A 19908-nucleotide genomic window follows, 5' to 3' on the forward strand; every position below is an offset into this window, starting at 1 on the left:
ATTTACAAAAAATTCAGGTCAAGAGGGAAAATAATGTAAAAAAAATCAGTGTAATCTGTAAATTTAAATGAAAAAGTTAAATGTGACGTCATCATTTTCGGCGTAAGGGGGTGGTAAGGGGTAGGAGTCATTGGAAGGGAAGGGAAGGGGGTCATTGGAACGCATATTACAAATGTTACGCAATCAGAAATATGACGTCATACTTCTGCATACGTGTGGCGTCATACTCTTCTATAAGGCTTACTTACTGATTTAAATAATTATTCGGAGTTTTCCATTACGGCAGATAAATCCCCTTAACCATCAAAATGTCTGTCTTGTTCTCAACTGATATGAAAGTAATAGTGAATTCAAAGAAATGTACAAATATTTTCTTGCAGCAGATCATCCAATTGGGAAAACTAAACGCAACTATTGATACCAAATTTATGATAATTGCGACGGTTATTCGTAATCCATGGGGATAGATATGAGCAAGATGTGAGGATCACACAGATTATTTTCTCCTTTATGGAGCAATTAAGGAGCATAGCTGATCACAGAACAAAAATTTCGAGTAAATCTATGTAGATAGTAAAATATCTTGCATTGTTGTTTCTTGGCTATAGCAAAATTTGTATTTTCCATTCGCAAAAGTCAATCGGTAACTGTGCCAAAGGTTCAAAAGTCCTTCACTACCATGCTAAGGCCAAAAAATAAACTATACAAAAGGTATATTTGGCTATCGTACATAAGTGTGCCATGAAGCAAAAGCACCTTCTTGAATGAACCCTTCTAAGAATCATTTTTGGCATGAACTGTTTTGCCTGATTTGAGAAATCACTGCGATCATAGCCCCATAAAAGAGGAACTTGAAAAGATTTGGGAAGATTTACACAAAATCTAATACTGAAGAAATTTTAAATGAATTATGCCACAGCATCTAAAAAGTTGTGCGAAATCCATAGGAGTGAAGCAGCTAGCAAGAAAATTGTAGATCAAATCAAACATAAATGAAAATATAAACTGACGATAAATTATTTTAAAGCATAGGAGAAAGACCTATAGCTTTGTAGAATATCTGGTTGATTGGGAGCAAGAAAGGAACCTCCACGCATTTTTAGGGTTATAATCGGAACTAAATCGGTGTTCTTGGGCAGTCCCCGGGGACTGACTGATCCTTCCATTACGAATCTTAAATTGAGTATCGAAAGAACATGCGAATACCGCTTGCCATTGACGTGGCCCATTTTTGGGACAAGTCAAATTTAATTTTGGGTCTCGATACAATTAATAAAATCTGGATGATCCAGAAAGAGATCATGAGGAGCAAATGTTGCTATATACGAGAAATCCAGCGAGATTCTAATAGCGATATACACTTTTCTGTGTGAAATGCCATTAATTAAAAGTACCAATTTTTTTGTGTGCTCACACAATTAGTGGCAGGATTTGCATCCTCAAAAGTTTCCTGCATCCCCTCCCTCTTTTTCTCAATAAAAAATGTTTGACATAATATTTTGCAATTATTTAACACGGGGCATCTTGAAAAATCAATCAATCAGAATAAATCTACAGCGCAATGAGTACTCACAACTTGAGAGAATTAGCAGAACTTTTTGCAAAAGACAAATCAGAGTCTGATTTGGTACAGCTAATTTTGCATAAAAGGTCAATTGGCGAGATGATCGAGCTTCTTCATGCAACCAACAATGAGACTTTACGTAAGGGTGTGGTGCAAAAAATATTCAGAAAAGTGAAAAGCGGAAAAGAAATGAGTATTTTGGAGAAAAAGCATTTGATGCTAAATTTTTTCAACATCAACGACGAGGATACACTTGACAATTTGTTTGAGATATTCTTTGGTGATCATACTTTGGATTCTGGTATAGAAGAAGCAGAATATGACATTGTAGAGCAACCAAATAAAATTTGCAAAATCTGCTATAACAATGAATACAACATCGCCTTTATTCCATGCGGGCACGTTGCTGCATGTCAAGAGTGTGCTTCAAGAACAACGAGCTGCCCCCTATGTCGAGAACCATACGTTGAGACTACAAGAATATACTTTTCGTAATAGAGAGAGAATTGAATGCAAAGCTAATATCTTAATGAATTGTCAATGAATATGAAAATCAGCCATGATTAAGAGGAAATAAAATTGTTTAAAAAGAAGAAAATGCGTTTTATGCAAGAGTCAGGAAAGCAAAGTTAATTTTATGACAGAGCCGAGAAGAAAAAAATTATACAACAGGTAAGAGGCAAAGTCATAAAAGGGGGAAAATAAAAAAAAAAATGATGTGAATTTTCTTCAAATTTGATGCATTACAAATTATTGACTTACTTGCTATAAATGGAATTTAGTGAAAAAGGCGAAAATAGTTTATCGAGGGGTTAAATGCATTATTGGTTGAGAGATAAGAATTTTTCAATCTTTGTACTCCTAAAGATTTACATACATCGGTGTACCTCTGAAAATATTTTTTTCACGGCATAGTGATTACTAGTTTTTACACAATGTTCAGGTTGAATGTTTAGCAATAGTTTCATATTGGCATGATCTTTCCCAACTTGTCTTTCAACAATTCTCTTAAAGTTAATCCGTTTTCGCAGAAAGTCGACCATGTCTTTTTGGTTCTATTCTACAACAGAAATTCCACCCCCGTAGCTTACGGCACATAACTCAACACTCAATGAAAAGCTATTTGGAGAAAAACCGATCGCGATAAATATTGTTTTTCTTCCTGCTTTCGTAGATCCATAGCAGTATCATGGTTATATTTGTTGATCTGTTGCTTTTTCTTTATAACATATGGAGCTTGATGATCTTGTCTTTCTTGACTTATCACTTTTCACCAACATTTCTACTTGTCATTAAATCTCAACCAGGAAAAGTTTTTCAAGTTGATAAAATTCTTATAAAACGGTATTACTCTGAGATGTCGAAGATCTTTTGGTCACATCAACGAAATTTCCCAAGATAAATGCAAAGTGTACAAAATCTTTCTTTCATATCCGATAAAATTTGTTTGGACATGTCACTCTGCTGCATATGCATTTTTTTTTAATATCTCAGAGGAAAGTCTAGGAAAACGGCATGTAAAGCATTTTTCTAAAGAGCAGGTGGAGCTATTTCAAAAATTGAACTTAAACCAGGTTTGCTCCAATATGTGTTTTTCATTGTTCTTTGAGGTAATCCTGGTACCCGCTCTTTACACCAGGATGAATTTTTGTCCAAATATTAAAGTGGATAGAGTTCAAAGATGTTTTGTAGTGCTAATAAGTGCCAAGATAAATTCCCATAATCAATGAAAACTCAAAAAATTCCCCAGAAAAGCTATACATACCATTTGTGAGAAGACATCGACCTCGAGGCAGACCTAAGAGACAAGGTGGCTGAATCAAATTCAGAATCTTGACTTGGAGCGCCTGGGGATTGAGCCTGAACATTTTCCTGAAGTGGCGAAGGATCAACAAGTGTAGACTGCTAAATTGGATGTAATGGGTCCGCGACCTCAATAAGGATTAGCAGTTGAAAATGATAATGATGAATGAAAGCTCAGGTTTGCGACTTTCTTTTTAGTGAGTATCTCTTGAAAATTCTCTTTTGGTGTTCGTAGACTCAGGCCCTCATACAAAGTAGTCTTTTCTTAAAGAAGACGCATTCAATTTTAATTTTCTAAGATTTCTCACAAAAAGGTTATCAAAATGATAAAAAATAGTCCATGAAAAAGGCATGAAGTGATTCAGTATCACAAGAGGCCGAGTTACAGAAGGCCATGCATCCCTTAAGCAACTGGTACATATTCACTATCTTATTTGAAGAAAAAAACATTTTTACAGTGGAGGGTACAAAAAATTCAGTTTTTCATACGTTTAGGGGGGGGGGGGGGGGGGGTGACATAAGCTCTGAAAAATGCGACCGATTTTAGTGTAAATTTTTCCCTGTTTTCGTACACATTTCACGAGATATCTCCAAAACAACGTAGGTTGCCAATTTGCGGTTTTCGGTTGCCTATTCAATATTAAGTTGGCTTTTATTTTGCATTTAAATTTTTTGCTAATTCATTCTACACTGACAGAAAACAGCTAATAATCCCAAAAGTTTTTTCGGCGCGCTAGAAACATATGGGAAACATAGGAAATGTCATGCCCCTCATTTTTCCATAGAGACAATGAACTTTTGGGAAACTTTTTTCCTAAAGGCAACTGACTTATCATTCTGATATGCTTCGAGGTTTTGCATTCTATCTGAAACACGCTTAATTTGTTTGAGTCAACGTGTAAAATCTGCAAAATATTAGCAGAGTAAAAGAGAAATAGCTTCAATTTTTATTAAACATCCACCATCTTAATTTTATGTGAAGAGTATGCTAAGATTTTATTCAAAAGAAAAGATCTTCATCTTCTATTTTATATGAGAAAGTCTTTCAGAAATGCATATCAATCTAGCAACGAGTTATCATTGAAAAGACGTGAGATGATTCAACATCGCAGATAATTGAATTTTAAGAGACTATGCATTACCCTGATAACATTTTTCACAAATAAAATCGGTTCATATCTCAGAACAAAACATTTACGATTGCCTAAAGTATTTTCCAAACGGTGTGGCGGGTACACAGAAATTTCTAAATTGCAACTCAAATAAAGTTTTCGATGTTCTTCAGTGCAAGATGTAAAAGGTGTAAATAAAATTTTAATAACAATAATACTAGGACAAATTTTTGCCCGAGAATTAAAGAGGACATAGTTCCGTGGTGATGTAGTGAGTGCAAGCCAAATTTCCATATTCAGTCTAAAGCAAAAATCTGTGACATTCTTTTATTAAACATCCTCTTGAAGCTTTTCTTTTGATCCGTTCACAGAGGGAATATACTAAAAATATGATCATTTAATAAAAAGAAGAGAATTTCACACTTTTCTACTTTCAAGAAGGGTCTAACAGGGATAAACGTAATTTGGGAACAAGTTATCAGTGAAAAACATGTAAAATGTTTCAGTATCGCACAAAACTAAATTTTAGGGGTACATTCATCAGTTCCACAGTAATTAGTGACATGCTCAACCCATTCTGTATAATTTGAGAAAAAATAATTTGCCGTTTCTCAAGTCTTTATGCTAAGGATCATGTGCAAATTTCTTCAGATCTCTTTAAAGTACATTGCAAATAGTAAGAAAAGCATCAATTATAAATTCAAAATATTTAATATTGGAGAGGGCAAAGTTATCAGAAACCTAACACCTTTTCCCATTCTTTCCTCACTTGCGGCCAAGAAAATTAAATGATTCATATACAAAGAATGAAATTTGCTTTCATTGACGATTTTTCACTCCTCTTTTAATCGCCTCACTCCACTCCATAAAACTTATGAGCGCTGCAGGAGATCATATTTCGGTTATTCCGGCGACAAGTGCATAGAAAAGTAAGTAAGTACATTCAACCATCAGTTTGTAATATTAGGAAATAATTTATGTATAGCGAGCTTATATCATATACTCGAGATCCAAGATCAGTGTATGGAAATGCTTTTTCACAAAAAATGGACAAAGAAAAGTCATGAGATCAGTGGATCATATGGATCATCATGATCTAAAGAGGCACTGCGAAATTTATCGGATATTGCAAATAGAGGGGCAGAAATGAAAATTTTTGGTAGACATATAAGAAGGATTCTCCAGAGAAAAAATTTACATAAATTAAACAGATCTTAAGAATCTCTTGCCATAATTAGACAGCCCGTGCTACTAGAGTTCTCTAAATTGAAACAGCCTCTAACTCTTTGGAACAACTTCTAACTGCATTCAACCCCTTCTGTGCACACTCGTAGGATATAACCCTGCAAAACTGATTTTTTGGGGTTACAAAATATTCAACCTTTGATGATACTTTTTCATAGCTATGCATGGCCGGTGATCATACCACTAAAATTGCGAAAAAACGTTTGGGGTAAGTAATATAAAGAGACGTAAAATAGACTTCATTCAACTTAGATAAAAGATCATCCTAATGGAAGATCTTCCTTAAAAGGCAGGTAGAGTAAATTAATTTCTCGAAACATATGTGAAATTATATGAAAAGTACTTTTTCATTGTAAAAACGTTTATCCTCTTTATGTAGAAGTCTTTAATAGCTCTCAAAGGGAAGAAAAATTCCCACAGCAATTAAAATATTCCCACGACAATTAATTTATAGTCGCCCCCCATATGACACATTCCATGCCATTTTTGCAATAGGATGCATTCTTAAGTACGGGTCATATATCCAGAAGTTACCACGCGCCACTCTGAAACCCGAAACCCAAGATTTGTTTCTCTCACTGTTTTTCCCCGCCAAGTGACGCGCGCAATTATTCCCACGGGACATGTGTATGTGTATGAAAATGTATACATGCATGGGAAATGTCTATATGGGATATCTATGCATGGGTGACGTCAGCCTGTGGACGATGCAACGGTTCACGATTCAGCGAGAGCCCATCAACATGCCGCCGTGGCCGAGTGGTCTAAGCCGTGGTACACATTACGTTTAAGACTTTAAGTATCTGTCGGTTCAATCCCAGGTCTCGGCCAAAAAATTTTCACGTCGCGAAAAAAAATTACGGAAATGGTTAATAATAGGAATAACAGAGGGCGCGCGCATAGAAAATAAGAGCAGCGGTCGAATTTTTGAAACAGGAATGACAGATGGCGCTCAAAAATCAAAAATGGCGATCGGAAATTAAAAATGGCGGACAGAAATTAAAAATGGCGATTCAAATTCAAAATTCACACTCCCAACGCCAATAACAGGTGGCGCCCCCAGAAAATATTGTGTCACGTAGTGCAGTCGTGACGTCATCATACGGACGACGTCGAACAGACTTGAGATGACGTCACACAGCCATGCGCGATAGTGACGTCACACAGACTTGCGCGATGGTGACGTCACACAGCCTTGCGCGATATTGACGTCATCAACACAGACTTGCGCGATGTATACTACTGATATAATTTATATTTTGACTGAAACTTTTTTTCCTTAGAGAGCTCTATTATAAAGCTGCAAATTGTGCCTTATTAGGATTTTTTTTTAGAAAAAGGACTAATATTTTTGTAGAACCTTTTAAAAAAAGAATACATTGGTACAATTTTGTCACTTGTAACCAAACGCTACTTTTTGTTCTAAAATTTTATTTCATGAACTATTTACGTAAATAGGAATTCAATATAATTACTTCCGTCTATTTATTAATGCATTTTGCATAATCACTTCCGGAATTTCCTCACTTACAGCCTGAGTAATGGTATAATAATAATAACGCTCTCATATGAAAAGTGTATCAATAATGGATTTAGGTCCAACAAAATGTCTGCAAAACATGACGTAGGTCATATCAAAGAGATCAGACTACGTATCTAGGTTTAATACAGCGGTAAGATTATAAAATCTGGACACCAAACAAAGTTTATAACAATTTATTGCTGTATTTCAGCGAAAACATCGTTTTTGGCGAGGTCTAAACTATTGGCTAATTGTTAAAACTTACTAAAATTTTTTTAAATCCTTTATTCAAGAACTAACTTAACTCATCAGCTTAATAGGAAATATTTTGTTTTTGGATTTCAGATGAACCGATTCCGAATAATGCTGTCCTGCATTATCTGTGTTTTTTTTTAATCTACAAAAATCAGGTTTCAATTGCAGAATTTTTAAATAAAAATTTTAGAAAATTTAATGTATTCTTTTTTTTAGTTTTCTCGACCCACGTAACCTCATAATAAAGAATAATGGGCAAATAAATATAAGTGAGCTTATGTGAGATTGATTTGAGAAATTGTTGAAATCAAAGGCCAAAAAGACTGTTAGTTCTTCAAAAAATATCACAATTTTGGCATTTTATTTCTCAAAAATGGATTAACCAATCAAAATAAATCCGGCTTAAAATCTATGGATAATTTAAGCTTGAAATTCATGTTTTCACTAAGATTCTTTACAATCTTAGCTTTTGTGGTCCGAGGTGAAAGGGACAGATAATCCTAACCGGCTTATGTAGGTGAGATTCTTAACGTGAGCTAACTCGGAGTGCATGCAAATTCGATTTGGAGCTGAAGTTGGGAGACGCCATTCAGTTATCTTGAATCAAATTCGTGAAATTATACAAATTTTGTATTTAAACCAAAATATCAAGGATTTGGATGAACTGACAGAAAAGTGTTATATGGGTGAAATGTAGACCAGAATGTTCTCTATAATTTTGCCGTAGAACTTGAACTCATCGATTACTCAGAAGCCAAGATAAGCGAGGTTTTTTGTTTCTTAACTCGTTTTTTCATCCAGAGTTCCCCAAGTAGTCATTTGTTGAACTTCAACTATATCAAAGAATTGTTGTATTTTGCGGGACTTTCCATTTAAACCCCTATTTTAAGTGTCTTGGTGGAGTAGAGGCAGTCAAATTGGCATCTGAGTGATTTCAAAGCGTTATTATGGGAAAAATCAATTTTTTTCACACTTAAACAGCAAAATCGGAGTGATAGCGTAGTCTGAGTGGAAAATGATGTACGGACGAAATGTAGAGACAAATGTCCTCTACAATTATGTTGAAGTAATCATCAAAATCGGTTCAGCGACAGTCGAGATAATTGAGGTTATGTGATATTGAAATTGGTTTTTCGACTGTGGCGCCCCTGGTGTTGGTCCCACGAAGTTCAAATATTCTAGAAAGTTGTAGCACTTGGTGAGATCTTTCGTTTAAGCCCTCATTCATCAAAATCGGTCACACAGAACCGGAGATATGATTTTTTAAATTTTGTGAACTTTGACCCCTCATATCTCCGGTTCTGTTTTAACCACAGCGCACTTACGCACTATTTTGGAAACGTCCTAGACTGGACTACAACATACTAAAATTTCATTAACTTGCACAATGCCGTTTCTGAGAAAAGTGACTTTGAATTTCGATGAATTTTGACGCTATCACAGCGCCACCTGTGGCGACTTTTTGAACTTCCATTCGAAAGTGCTCATCGAGACGAAACCAAAAAGGTAAAATTTATGTCGATATGTTAATTAGAACCGGAGATAGAGGCCGGTCAATGTTCGAACTTTGACCCCTTATAGCTCGGGTCTGGGGTTATGGATCGACTTAAGGTTTTTTTTGTTTGATAGGTATAATCAACGGCTACAACATACTAAAATTTCAGCCCGATTGCATAAGGAATTTTTGAGTTATTTAACTTTTAAGATTTAAAAATTTTCTTTTTAATAATAGCGCCCCTAGCGGTGGTTTTATGAACTTGCGATGTTAGAAGAGGAAGTGGCATTTCATGAGAGCTTTCCAAAAAGCCCTCATTTTTTAAATTCTGACAATTAGAACCGGAGTTATGGCCATTTTAAGAAAATTTTTTTGGACCCTTATAGCTCGGGTCAGGGGGGTCGGGGGACCTTAAGTTTGGTATTGATGGAAAGCTCTAAGACCCAGCTATAACATACTAAAATTTGAGCCCGCTCGATGCCATAGGGCCGGAGCTATTGAGAAAACAAAAAAAGGGGGGTCTTCAAAATGGCGGAAGGAGGGGTGGGGGGTGGGGGGTCAATGCACCATGTTGCAATTTTCATACGATATTTAACCTTTGCCGAAAACCGCAAGTCGATATCTTTTTTAGTTTAGGAGCTATTAAGCTCCAAAGAGCGGCCGGACGGCCGGCCGGCCGGGAACGTAACTTAGCCCCCCATATATTCGTGATCAAGAAGTGGCGAAACACATTTTGGCCAAATTTGAGCGCGATCGGAGGACATGAAATTTTGTTAGGATTATAGTAGGTGAGATTGTTAAGAATCTCACCTAATACGACCTTATCACAGGCTTCAAATTTGTATGTACAAGTCTTGATCTTCATATACAGTAGACTCTCTCAAATTCGGGCATTTGGGACCGAAACGTCACCTGAATTAGAGAGAAACTCGGGCGACAAATTTTTTGAAATTCAACAATTTTTTATTCATTTGCATACACATATTGAGTTTACATGCTCATAATACTGTAAATTACATGAAAAAATAATAATGCAAAATCACATCAAAACTGAGAAAAACCATGGCAAATTTGAGCATACTTGCTTTCATTTGATAATCATAATCAAATTTGGAAAATAACAACAATTTTTTTTCAAATATAACTGCTGCCCGAATTAACAAATAGCCCGATCTTAAAAGAGCTGAATTAGCGAGAGTCCACTGTATATCGAAACGATAAACTGTTATTAAAAAAATCATTTTTGTAAGATAATTCAACCCATTTCTTAAACTTACTTTTTATGTCCTACACAGTAAAAACAAGATGAATTTTTCTAGTTGAATTCCCGACATTAAACCAATAATCGTAGTAATTTTAGAAGAAAAAGTTGAAATTTCAAGCGATTATTGCTGTAAAATTCAACTTTTACTTGAAAATTAAACTATCAGTTGAATATTTAACTTTAGTTGAATATTCAACTGAAAGTTGAAATTCTCATCTGATTATTGTGGCAATTTTAAACCCTGAGTTGAGATTTTCAACGATTATCGTTGTAAAATTCAACTTTACCTGAATTTTCAACCAATTATCGTTGTAATAAAAAACCCACTTCGGCGACGGCGTTAGAAGTTCACAAAGGTGTCATTGTGCAGCACAAGTGCAAAAGGAAGCTGACAATCTCAACAGTTTTTCACTATTTTACGGTAAGTTTTTGACAATTTTCCTAAACCCAAGGACACAGGAAGTCAGATAGATTTCCAGAAAATTGAGAAATTCACGAATTTCTCAAAAGCTGAGGATTTCTTTGAATCATTCGACATCAATCAGCTCCACGCATGGAAATCTGAATCTGACTGTCTGAGCTCCCAAAATAAGCAAATCCAGCCAAAAGAAAACTCTAGTGCTCCAAACATATCTCCCTTAAGCCTCAAAATGGAATTAAGGGAGACAAAAAGTATGCAAAACATATTTTTTTTCCTGAGAGAGCAAAACAGGGAAACAAAGCGTTCTAGCTTTGCGAAATGCTCGACCTCGTGTCTTATATAAAAAAATTTAAGAATTAAAGTTATTGTGAAAATTCTCTCAGGTTTATCCATTTTTAAATTTTAACCAAATTTAATTAATTGCCATCCAAAACTTTTTTACTGCTCTTTGTTGTTTTTTGCAATTTAATAATTAATTCAATCTGTATTAAGTCGGTATGTATCAAGCCATGTAAAATGAAAATATTCAAGGAAATATGTATTTCGCGAATCGAGCATTCCGCAAATCTAGAACGCTTTGCCATCCATATTTTATTATTCAGATATCAACATAGGGTATTAGTTTTATTTTTTTTAAATTAATTTTAATTCACAGGCGGGGACGGATATTAAAAATATTTATCTTTAGGAGTGAGCCACCATCCAGACAAATATTAGGTAAGTTTGCAGAATCAAAATTTTACAAGCAATATGGTTGTAGAGATATGAGTTATTGATATTAATTAATTTAAATTTGTGTTTTCAATTAATTTAAATTTGTGCATAATTTTTCCTTGGTATTAAAATCGTTTTGAGACATAAGTAATCACTGAATTTTGCTTTATAAGAATCGTAAATGCATTTTAGTAGTATGGCACTGTAATTTTAAAAATTTCACGTAAAATTCCAAAGACAGACATAAATTATGCTAACAATCTGCTAATATTAAGGGGTTAGGTGGGTCAAAAAGATTAGAAAATACCATATTTTCTCTATGAAAATTTTTATTATAATTTAAGTTGTTGATCATATAAAATTGCAACATTTAAACAATATTTTCTGGAATTTTAAATTAAAAATCTTTAAAATTCAGCTGTTGAGACCAGATTTCTGGATACTTATTTTGAAAAAAACATGCTTTTCCGTGGAAAATATTTCTCAGAGTGTATTTATCAGAAATCAAAAAGATAAATATTTCCTATTAGCTGACGAGTAAACTCGTACTTGCATGGTAGATTTTTTTTAAAATAAAATTTGTATTATTGGTAGAATTTTAGACAAAAAAAAAATACAATTTTTGTCGTATTTTATACCACGTTTTGTCTTGTAAAATAAGTTGTGATCAAGATGAAAAATACTACCGTTCAAGTACGAGCTTAACTCATCAGCTAACAGGAAATATTTAGTTTTTTTTTTATTTCTGATGAATACACTCTGAGAAATCTTGTCCAAGGAAAAGCATGTTTTTTCAAAATAAGTCTCCGAAAATCAGGTCCCAATAGGTGAATTTAAAAGATTTTTAATTGGAAATTTCAGAAAATATAGATAAAATGTTAAACGTTTTTATGCTTATGAGCTCGAATTATTTTTCTGTTTATTATGTTGAAGAAAGACGTCAAAGAATAATATGCTGTTTTTTCCTAGAATGCGCGACCCACGTAAGCCCTTAAAATAAAATAGTTATTTTAAGACTCAAGCCTTTAACGACGAGACACTTTTTACGGACTGAAAATTAACAATAAAAATTAAACTGAGAAACATAATCAATGATAAGTTTTACATCTAACCTTGGAAAGTCTAACAGAGTCTGATTCGGTGTATTTTGTGCTTGTATGAACGATAGGGACAAAAATAGCCCAAAAATTTAAGTAATTTTTCTGACAATACCAATGAATAATATTTTTCGCTTCAATGAAAAATATTACGTATGAGTATTGTAGTTTTTATTTCCAAAAGAGTTTTGCTTAAAAAAAATTGGAAGTCTAAAAACTAAATAAAATCAATTATGAATTTGAGAATTTAAAAATTCGCCATTTTTGAACTTAAATATTTCCTACATAGCAAATAGCTAGAGACTTCCAAAAAATATTCTAGATTTCTTCAACCTTCTACTTTACAATTATGTACAGACATAAGAAAAAAATAATTTTAGGTAGTTAGCAAATATTATTTTCTTTATGGGACACCGGTGTTCCAATCGTCCTTAAAGGGTTAACTATAATGCTTGAAACATCACTACATAACTTTTCCCATATCTTACTTTCTTATTTACAATTTTTATTCTTTTTTAGACAAGGACATTTGTGAATATGTTATATTTGTATGGACAACGGGCCACTAATCCATACAAAATGCTTGTAAGGAGCGTTTTCAGTGGATATTACATCGTTCAACATGTTCAATTATTATTATGTTCCCAATGAAGAAAATAATAAAAAAAAATACTTGAATTTATTCAAATTTGTTTTATTTATAATTTATATTAAAGAAACAAACCGAAAGGAAATTCAACTTAAAAAAATTCAGCTTAAAGAAAATTCAACGAAAAAAAATCAACTCAATCAATTCAACTAAGCTAAATTAAACGGAAAAAAATTTCAGCCCGTTAAATTCAACTTTAGAAATATTAAACTAAAAATTTTCAACTTAAAAAAAAATTCAACGGGTTAAATTCAACTAGAGATATTCAGCGAAAACTACTACGATAATCGATTTACTCCCATTACACGCGATAATCGTAGTAATTATTTTTTACTGTGTAGTGCTTTATCTATTTTTGGGTTGGTACTGAAACCAAAGTTGTTTTCTTTATCAATACGTCTCCGATGGTATAATTTGTGGTAAAAGGTTTGATCGTTTTGCCCATTCCCCCTTAGAGGATGTAATAGAACCTTTTCCTAAGATTTTGTCTTGTAAATCCAAGTATTTTTAAAGTGTCTTAAATAAATACATGTTTTTTTTTTTTTTTTTTTTTTAAAAAGATCCTTTTACAGACGTTTTCAATTAAAATAAAATTCGACGTTTAAATGATTCCTTGGGATAATCAGGCTGAAATCAGAGCATTTTGTAAGTTTCATGACACCACAAAAATTGTGTCAAATAATTTAAAATAATAAAGCAATAACAGACTTAATAGTTCATTATTGATCAATTAGAAATTAGGGTAATGGCGTCTACAAAAATTCGAAATTTTATGTCCATATTGAAGAGTTTTTCCTACAGAAACGTTGGGAATTTGCTTCAATATGGACATAATTTTCTCTAGTGTGTAGAGGCCATAAAGGAGATGAAAAAGATCACTCAATTCAGCTTTACTACTCTTGGGTTTTGGCTGTTTCAAAGCAACATTTTTTAAATTTTATCAATTATCCTGAAACAAACTTTTTAAAGTCATTCTTGGGGAGACTGTCTGTCCCATTGTCATGTAATCACTCATGCTTTTGCGGGATTCAAAAACCTTTCAGATTAATCCGAACTTTTCTCAATTGGTTGAGAAAAGCGCTTTCCTGAGATATTTTAATCTCTAAGTTTGAAAAATTAACAAAACCGATACTTAAAATTCTTAAATTTGAAAAATAAGGATTCGTAAGGGAAATCGGGGATTTTTTGAGTCAAAATTCAAGTCACATATAGATAGTAAAATAAAATTACTCACGATTTTGTCGAAGGCTTCGCCCTGGTCAATCTCCTCATCACTCTTGTCGATCTGCAGCAACTGCTGCAACTCCCTGGTCTTCCTCTCGGATGATGACAATTCCGGAATGATTTCTTCAATGGCAACACCATTCACTAACACTAAATCACTTCCATTCCTCCTCAAATTCTCATAGTTGACAATCTTCTCGGACTTTAGAGCCTTATCCAGAGTCCCATCGATGCTAGAGATTTTACATCTTATCCCACATCCTGGGACAGACATAAAACTTGCGCATTTCCCAAAAACATCCACTTCCAGCATTTCTTTGACAAACTTCACTACAGCTGTGGCAATTGGATGTTCACTGTTGCTCTCAGCAGCCCCAAGGATGGTCAGGAGGCGTCCAAGGGAGCACACAGTTGGCTTCACGAAGAGGCAGATGCGCGATGTCATTGGCATTCCATGAGTTATTGTTCCGGTTTTGTCAAATACAATTGTCTTGACTTTGTGGGCATTTTCCAGGGGCCCAGCACCCTTGACAAGTACCCCATGGAGTGCTCCAACTCCTGTAGCCACCATCACGGCTGTTGGGGTAGCCAAGCCCAGGGCACAGGGGCAAGCAATTGCCAGAACACTGAGGGCACAGCGGAAAGCGTAGCTGAAGATGATTTCTTCCCGATTGAGTCCCCTTTTCTGGGCTTCCGTCATTGGCAGATGATTAATGTCAATGTATCCACTAATTGTCCATCCAATTAGCGTAATGGTAGACACAGCAATGACAAAGGGCACAAAGTACCCTGCAATCTTATCTGCCAATTGCTGAATAGGTGCTTTGGACGTTTGAGCCTCCTCCACGAGCCTCACAATTTGCGCAAGAGTTGTATTTTCTCCCGTGTGCGTTGCAGTCATAAAAAGTAGCCCATTTTGATTAATTGAACCCCCAATAACAACATTCCCCTTCTTCTTGGGCACCGGCATTGATTCTCCCGTAATCAGACTCTCATCACACGTTGAATTGCCAAAAAGAACCTTCCCATCGACCGGAACTTTGCTTCCCGGAACCACTTTGATCGTATCACCCCTCTGAACATAATCCACTGATATCACCTTCTCCGACAGCACCTCAAAATTGTCATTTATAGTCACCAGAGTAGCTTCTGTCGCTTTCAGGGACAGCAATTTCGAGAGTGCTTCGGAAGTCTTCCCTTTAGCCACGTGCTCTAACCACCTTCCCAAGGAAATAAAAATCAGCAGCATGGGAGGTGTGTCGAAAAAGGTGAGTGGAGAAGTCACCTGCTGAAGCACCATTGAGGCCACAAGAACAGCCACTGAGTAGATGTAGCTAATAGTTGTGGCCATTGTTATCAATACATCCATATTTGTGGATCCATGCTTAACTGCTCGATAGGCCTGGACATAGAAATGCCATCCACCGAAAAATTGTACAGGAGTCGAAAGGACAAACATCACAAGATTCTCCATTGACAGCCCAGGGAGGACACAGCACATTTCTTCGTGCGTGTGATACTCCATCTCAATCATAAAGTAGATCATGGCAATCATGCATGGACCACCAAATACCAAAGAGATCAGAAAGGCATTGCGCCACTTCCGGATCTCCTCTCTGGAAAGGAAACACAAAGGGAATTTGAGAAAAAAAGCATAATTCTCTTAAGGGGTTACATGGGTCTCTCAGGTCAAAAAATAATTTTTTTTTATTTTATAGTTTACCATTTAAAAAATATTTTCTGAAAATTTCAAGTCAATCAGAGTAAAACTCTCGCAGGTAATCTCGGGAACGGGCTAAGTTTTTTTCTTGCTCTTTTTATTTGAGAAATAATCTGTTTATAATTATTTACTCAATTTTGAATTATATGTTCAAGTCTTTTTTAATAGTCTTTTAACATTTTTTTTTTCGAAAAAATGTTAAAATAGTTTTTCTGAAAAACCCTATTCTTAAAAATTTTAATTTTTTTACTGTTTATCAGTATCATTAAGTATTATATTCCTTGAAAAATTTAACTTTTAATTTTGAATTTAACAGGTTTACTTTTGAAAATTCAGTGAAATTTTAATTATTTTTAGTAAAAGTTAAACGCAAAAGTGCACTGAGAAAAAAAGAGGGTGCGATTAACTTTATTTCCTCATAACTTTAATACTTTTTAGGTGTAAAAATATATCAACATTTTTATTGTTAATTTTACACTTTTTTAAGGGTAAAATTAACATGAAAAATGGTAACTTTAACCCCCAATACAAGTAAAAAGGGTAATATTTACACAGATTTCGGATTAATACTGCAGGGTAAAATTAACATTTCCGGAATGTTATTTTAACTTTTTCGGATTTCTCTCAGTGAAGGGATTACTTAGGTCGCTCAGGTCAAAAAATATATTTTTTTATTTTAAAGTAAAACTTTTGAAAAATGTTTTCTGAAAATTTCATGTTAATCGTAGTAAAACTCTCGGAGTTAGAGCAGTATTAGCTATGCATTCCGCCCGCGCGCGCAGATTGTTGTAAAACTTTAAACGCGTTTTTCTCGAAACACCGTTTTACAATTCGGTAGTCAAGATTACTCAGAGTCTACTGAACTGATCTTTCTGAAATTTTGCATACTAGTTTTGAGAAGTATTATCTAGTTTTTGAAAGAAAGGATTTGCACTTCCTTCAATCAGAACCATTTTTAAAATACAAAATTTGTTGAAAAATTAGGTTAAAATTGATACTTTTACAAAAACTTTTGCCAAAAATCCAAATTTTGTTTTTTTTTTTTCAAAAATCCTTCGTTCATTCAGGGGTTCAACTAATCCTCTAACAGAGTATGTTTAGTTTTTTTGATTTCAGATGAACCTACTGGGGGGTACTAAAGTGTTAAGGCAAGTGTCAACATCGGATTTTTGGCGGTGGTGCTTATTTTGACTAAATTTTTGTATTTCTCTGGACCGAGACCCATTTTCAGTGATCCAAGAGACAAACAGAGACCACGGGCATCTCAACCTAGTGTTGGTTTCTATTTCCGTGGTACCTGGAGGTCTTAAAAGCAGGAAAAATCTGGCAGCCCATCTAATATTGAGCTACGTGGCATTGGAATTTTTCAACCAGTGACTTTCGTGTAAAAAAAAAGGTACATTGCTGATAAGTCGCTTAGGGCTTGTTGACGAGTGGACCAGGAGAATCAAGAGGACATCATTGGAGGTTCAAGATATGTGAGTGATCGACTTTGGGGCGCTGTATTTTGGAGGAGACTCGGCCTTTGACATTAGATCATCACGGAAACTCTTAGTTTGCATCTAGAGCCATCTTGGAGTGAATCTTTGAGTGAACATCTTTAAGAGGCTACATAAGAGGTTGGGGCCTGAGACAAGTAAACCTCTTAAGTTAAGAGTACTAATTAAGAAGTTCAATTTTTCGAAAGGGGTTAATATATATGCCGATGAGGAAAGTAGCGAGTCTAGAAGAACTCAGAGAAAATTCGGTAAAGAGAGTTGTAGAAAAAAGGGAAGCGAGGGATTCTATAAGAGGGGGGATTACGCCGACTGAGTACAAACTAAACGAAACAGAAGAGAGTTCAAAGATGCCTAAGAAAGCTTCCTCGCCTGGTAAATCAAAGGAGTTCCCTATGGATACGGTACTAGAGGCTTTAGAAAAACTTACAAATGAACTGAAACAAATTAGAATGGATTACTTATCAATGATAGAAGAATTTAAAGATGTGAAAGAAGAAATTAAAAAGGCTCACGACGAGAGGGAAAGGGATGTAAATTGGTGGAAAGAAGAATCAATGATATTAAAAGCTAGAGTGGAAGAACTTGAAAGACGCGAAAGAAAGAAAAATTTCATATTGACTAACGTAAAATTGGTAGGTGATGGGTCAGTAAGGGTGAAGATTAGAAAATTTCTGGAGGAATATCTTGGTGTGAAAACTGAAATAGAGGATGCGTTCAGTGTAGGTAGAGAGAAAACAAGATGGATAGTTAAACTAAGGAGTTTGGAAGATAAGAGAGAAGTTATGAGGAAGAAAAGTGAATTACGAGGAAAGAGGTTAAATGGCTATAGCATATATATAGATGACGATCTCACGGACGCGGAAATGAAAGTGCAAAAACTGTTAAGAGACAGAGGAAGAAAAGAACGGGAAGATGGAAAAGTTGCAAAAATTGGGTACCAAAAAATTTTTATCAATGGCGAAAGATGGGATTGGAGCGAAAAAGAGAATGGAATAGTGAAGAGTTCTTTTTTAAGAAGATTTACTTCGCAGGAGGAAATGGACGCTCAATAATGGTTAGTTAAAAATTTCGGAAAAAGGAAAATTAAAGTATCACGTAAAGATCGTTTGAGGGCTAGGAGTTAAAGACGGAATTTTTTGAAATTAAGTGCAACTGGTAGAGTCAATATTTTTCTGCAATTAAAGTCAGTAATAAACTAGCAAGAGCTTATAATACAAATTTTTTTTTTTAGTGAAGTAAGGAAGGATTTAATAGAAAGCGCAAAATGTTACAAGGAATATGATGTACAAAGAGATACTGATATTTACAGAAACTTGGCGACTGGCAGGGTTGTACAATAAGTCAAAAACTTGGAAAATTATTTTTAGGGTGTATGACCAATTTTAAAATCTTTGAAGGTGACATGAATGTAAGAATCTAGTATTTAAAAAGTACTGCTATACATGAATGAGAATCAACTGGTCAGGCATTGCTAGAAGGAAATAAGAAAGGGAAGGTTAATGGTAACTTCAAGTTAATGAGGTACAGAATTCAAACAAAAATACCGATGTTGACAATGTAAGAACTAATGTATTTTCTAAAAGGTCCATAAAGGACGCTAATAAAGAATTATATGAACCTACTGGGAGAAATCCTGCCTTCCGCAAGGTCTGTTTTTTGAGGAATGGTTCCGAAAATCAGCTTTCAAAATTTTTCAAATTTTTTTTTATCTTCTAAAGTTAGGGCAGAATCACATTGACAATGAAATGCTCGCCGTAGCCTCACCGTATTTCGTTAATTTACGCATTTTCATTGCAATTCTTACGCAAATTGTCGATTACCGTATTACCTTATCTCATACTCGGTGGCACTAGGTGAAAGTAATATAAGAAAATTGAAGAAATAAAACGAAAATGCAATAAACGATGAGCAAAAAAACTGTACGATTAATTTCTCTTACAGATTGTTTTTGCTCACCGTTTATCGCATTGTCGTTTTATTTATTCAATTTTTTTTATATTATTTTCACCTAGTGCCACCGAGTATAAGATAAAGTAATACGGTAATCGACAATTTGCGTAAAAATTGCAATGAAAATGCGTAAATTAACGAAATACGGTGAGGCTACGACGAGCTTTATTCTGTCCATGTGATTCTGCCCTTACTCTTTCATAACCCACAAGTTGGAATTTGTAAAATATTTTACATTTTATTTATTACATTTATTTTATTTTTTATTATCAGAAAAAAGGCCTATTTTTTGCCCTGAGAGACCCATGTAACCCCTTAAGGAAGACTTGTTACTTAGAAAAATTGAAATTCTTTAGCCTTATGCAAAATCGTAC

The 19908-nt window shown here is 34.6% G+C and overlaps 1 protein-coding gene across 4 annotated transcripts in view; it reads right to left on the bottom strand.

The window, feature by feature from the left end:
- The window catches only part of LOC129802818 (copper-transporting ATPase 1), a 69998-nt gene that overhangs the window by 30392 nt on the left and 19698 nt on the right, over positions 1 to 19908 (bottom strand). For all 4 annotated transcript variants that reach the window (XM_055848918.1, XM_055848919.1, XM_055848920.1 and 1 more), the window contains one exon: positions 14376 to 15981. In XM_055848918.1, the coding sequence (XP_055704893.1) occupies positions 14376 to 15981 (1606 nt within the window). The remainder of the gene's footprint in view (positions 1 to 14375; positions 15982 to 19908) is intronic.

The sequence above is a fragment of the Phlebotomus papatasi genome, chromosome 2 (genome assembly GCF_024763615.1).
Source record: "Phlebotomus papatasi isolate M1 chromosome 2, Ppap_2.1, whole genome shotgun sequence".
Lineage (NCBI taxonomy): Eukaryota > Metazoa > Arthropoda > Insecta > Diptera > Psychodidae > Phlebotomus > Phlebotomus papatasi.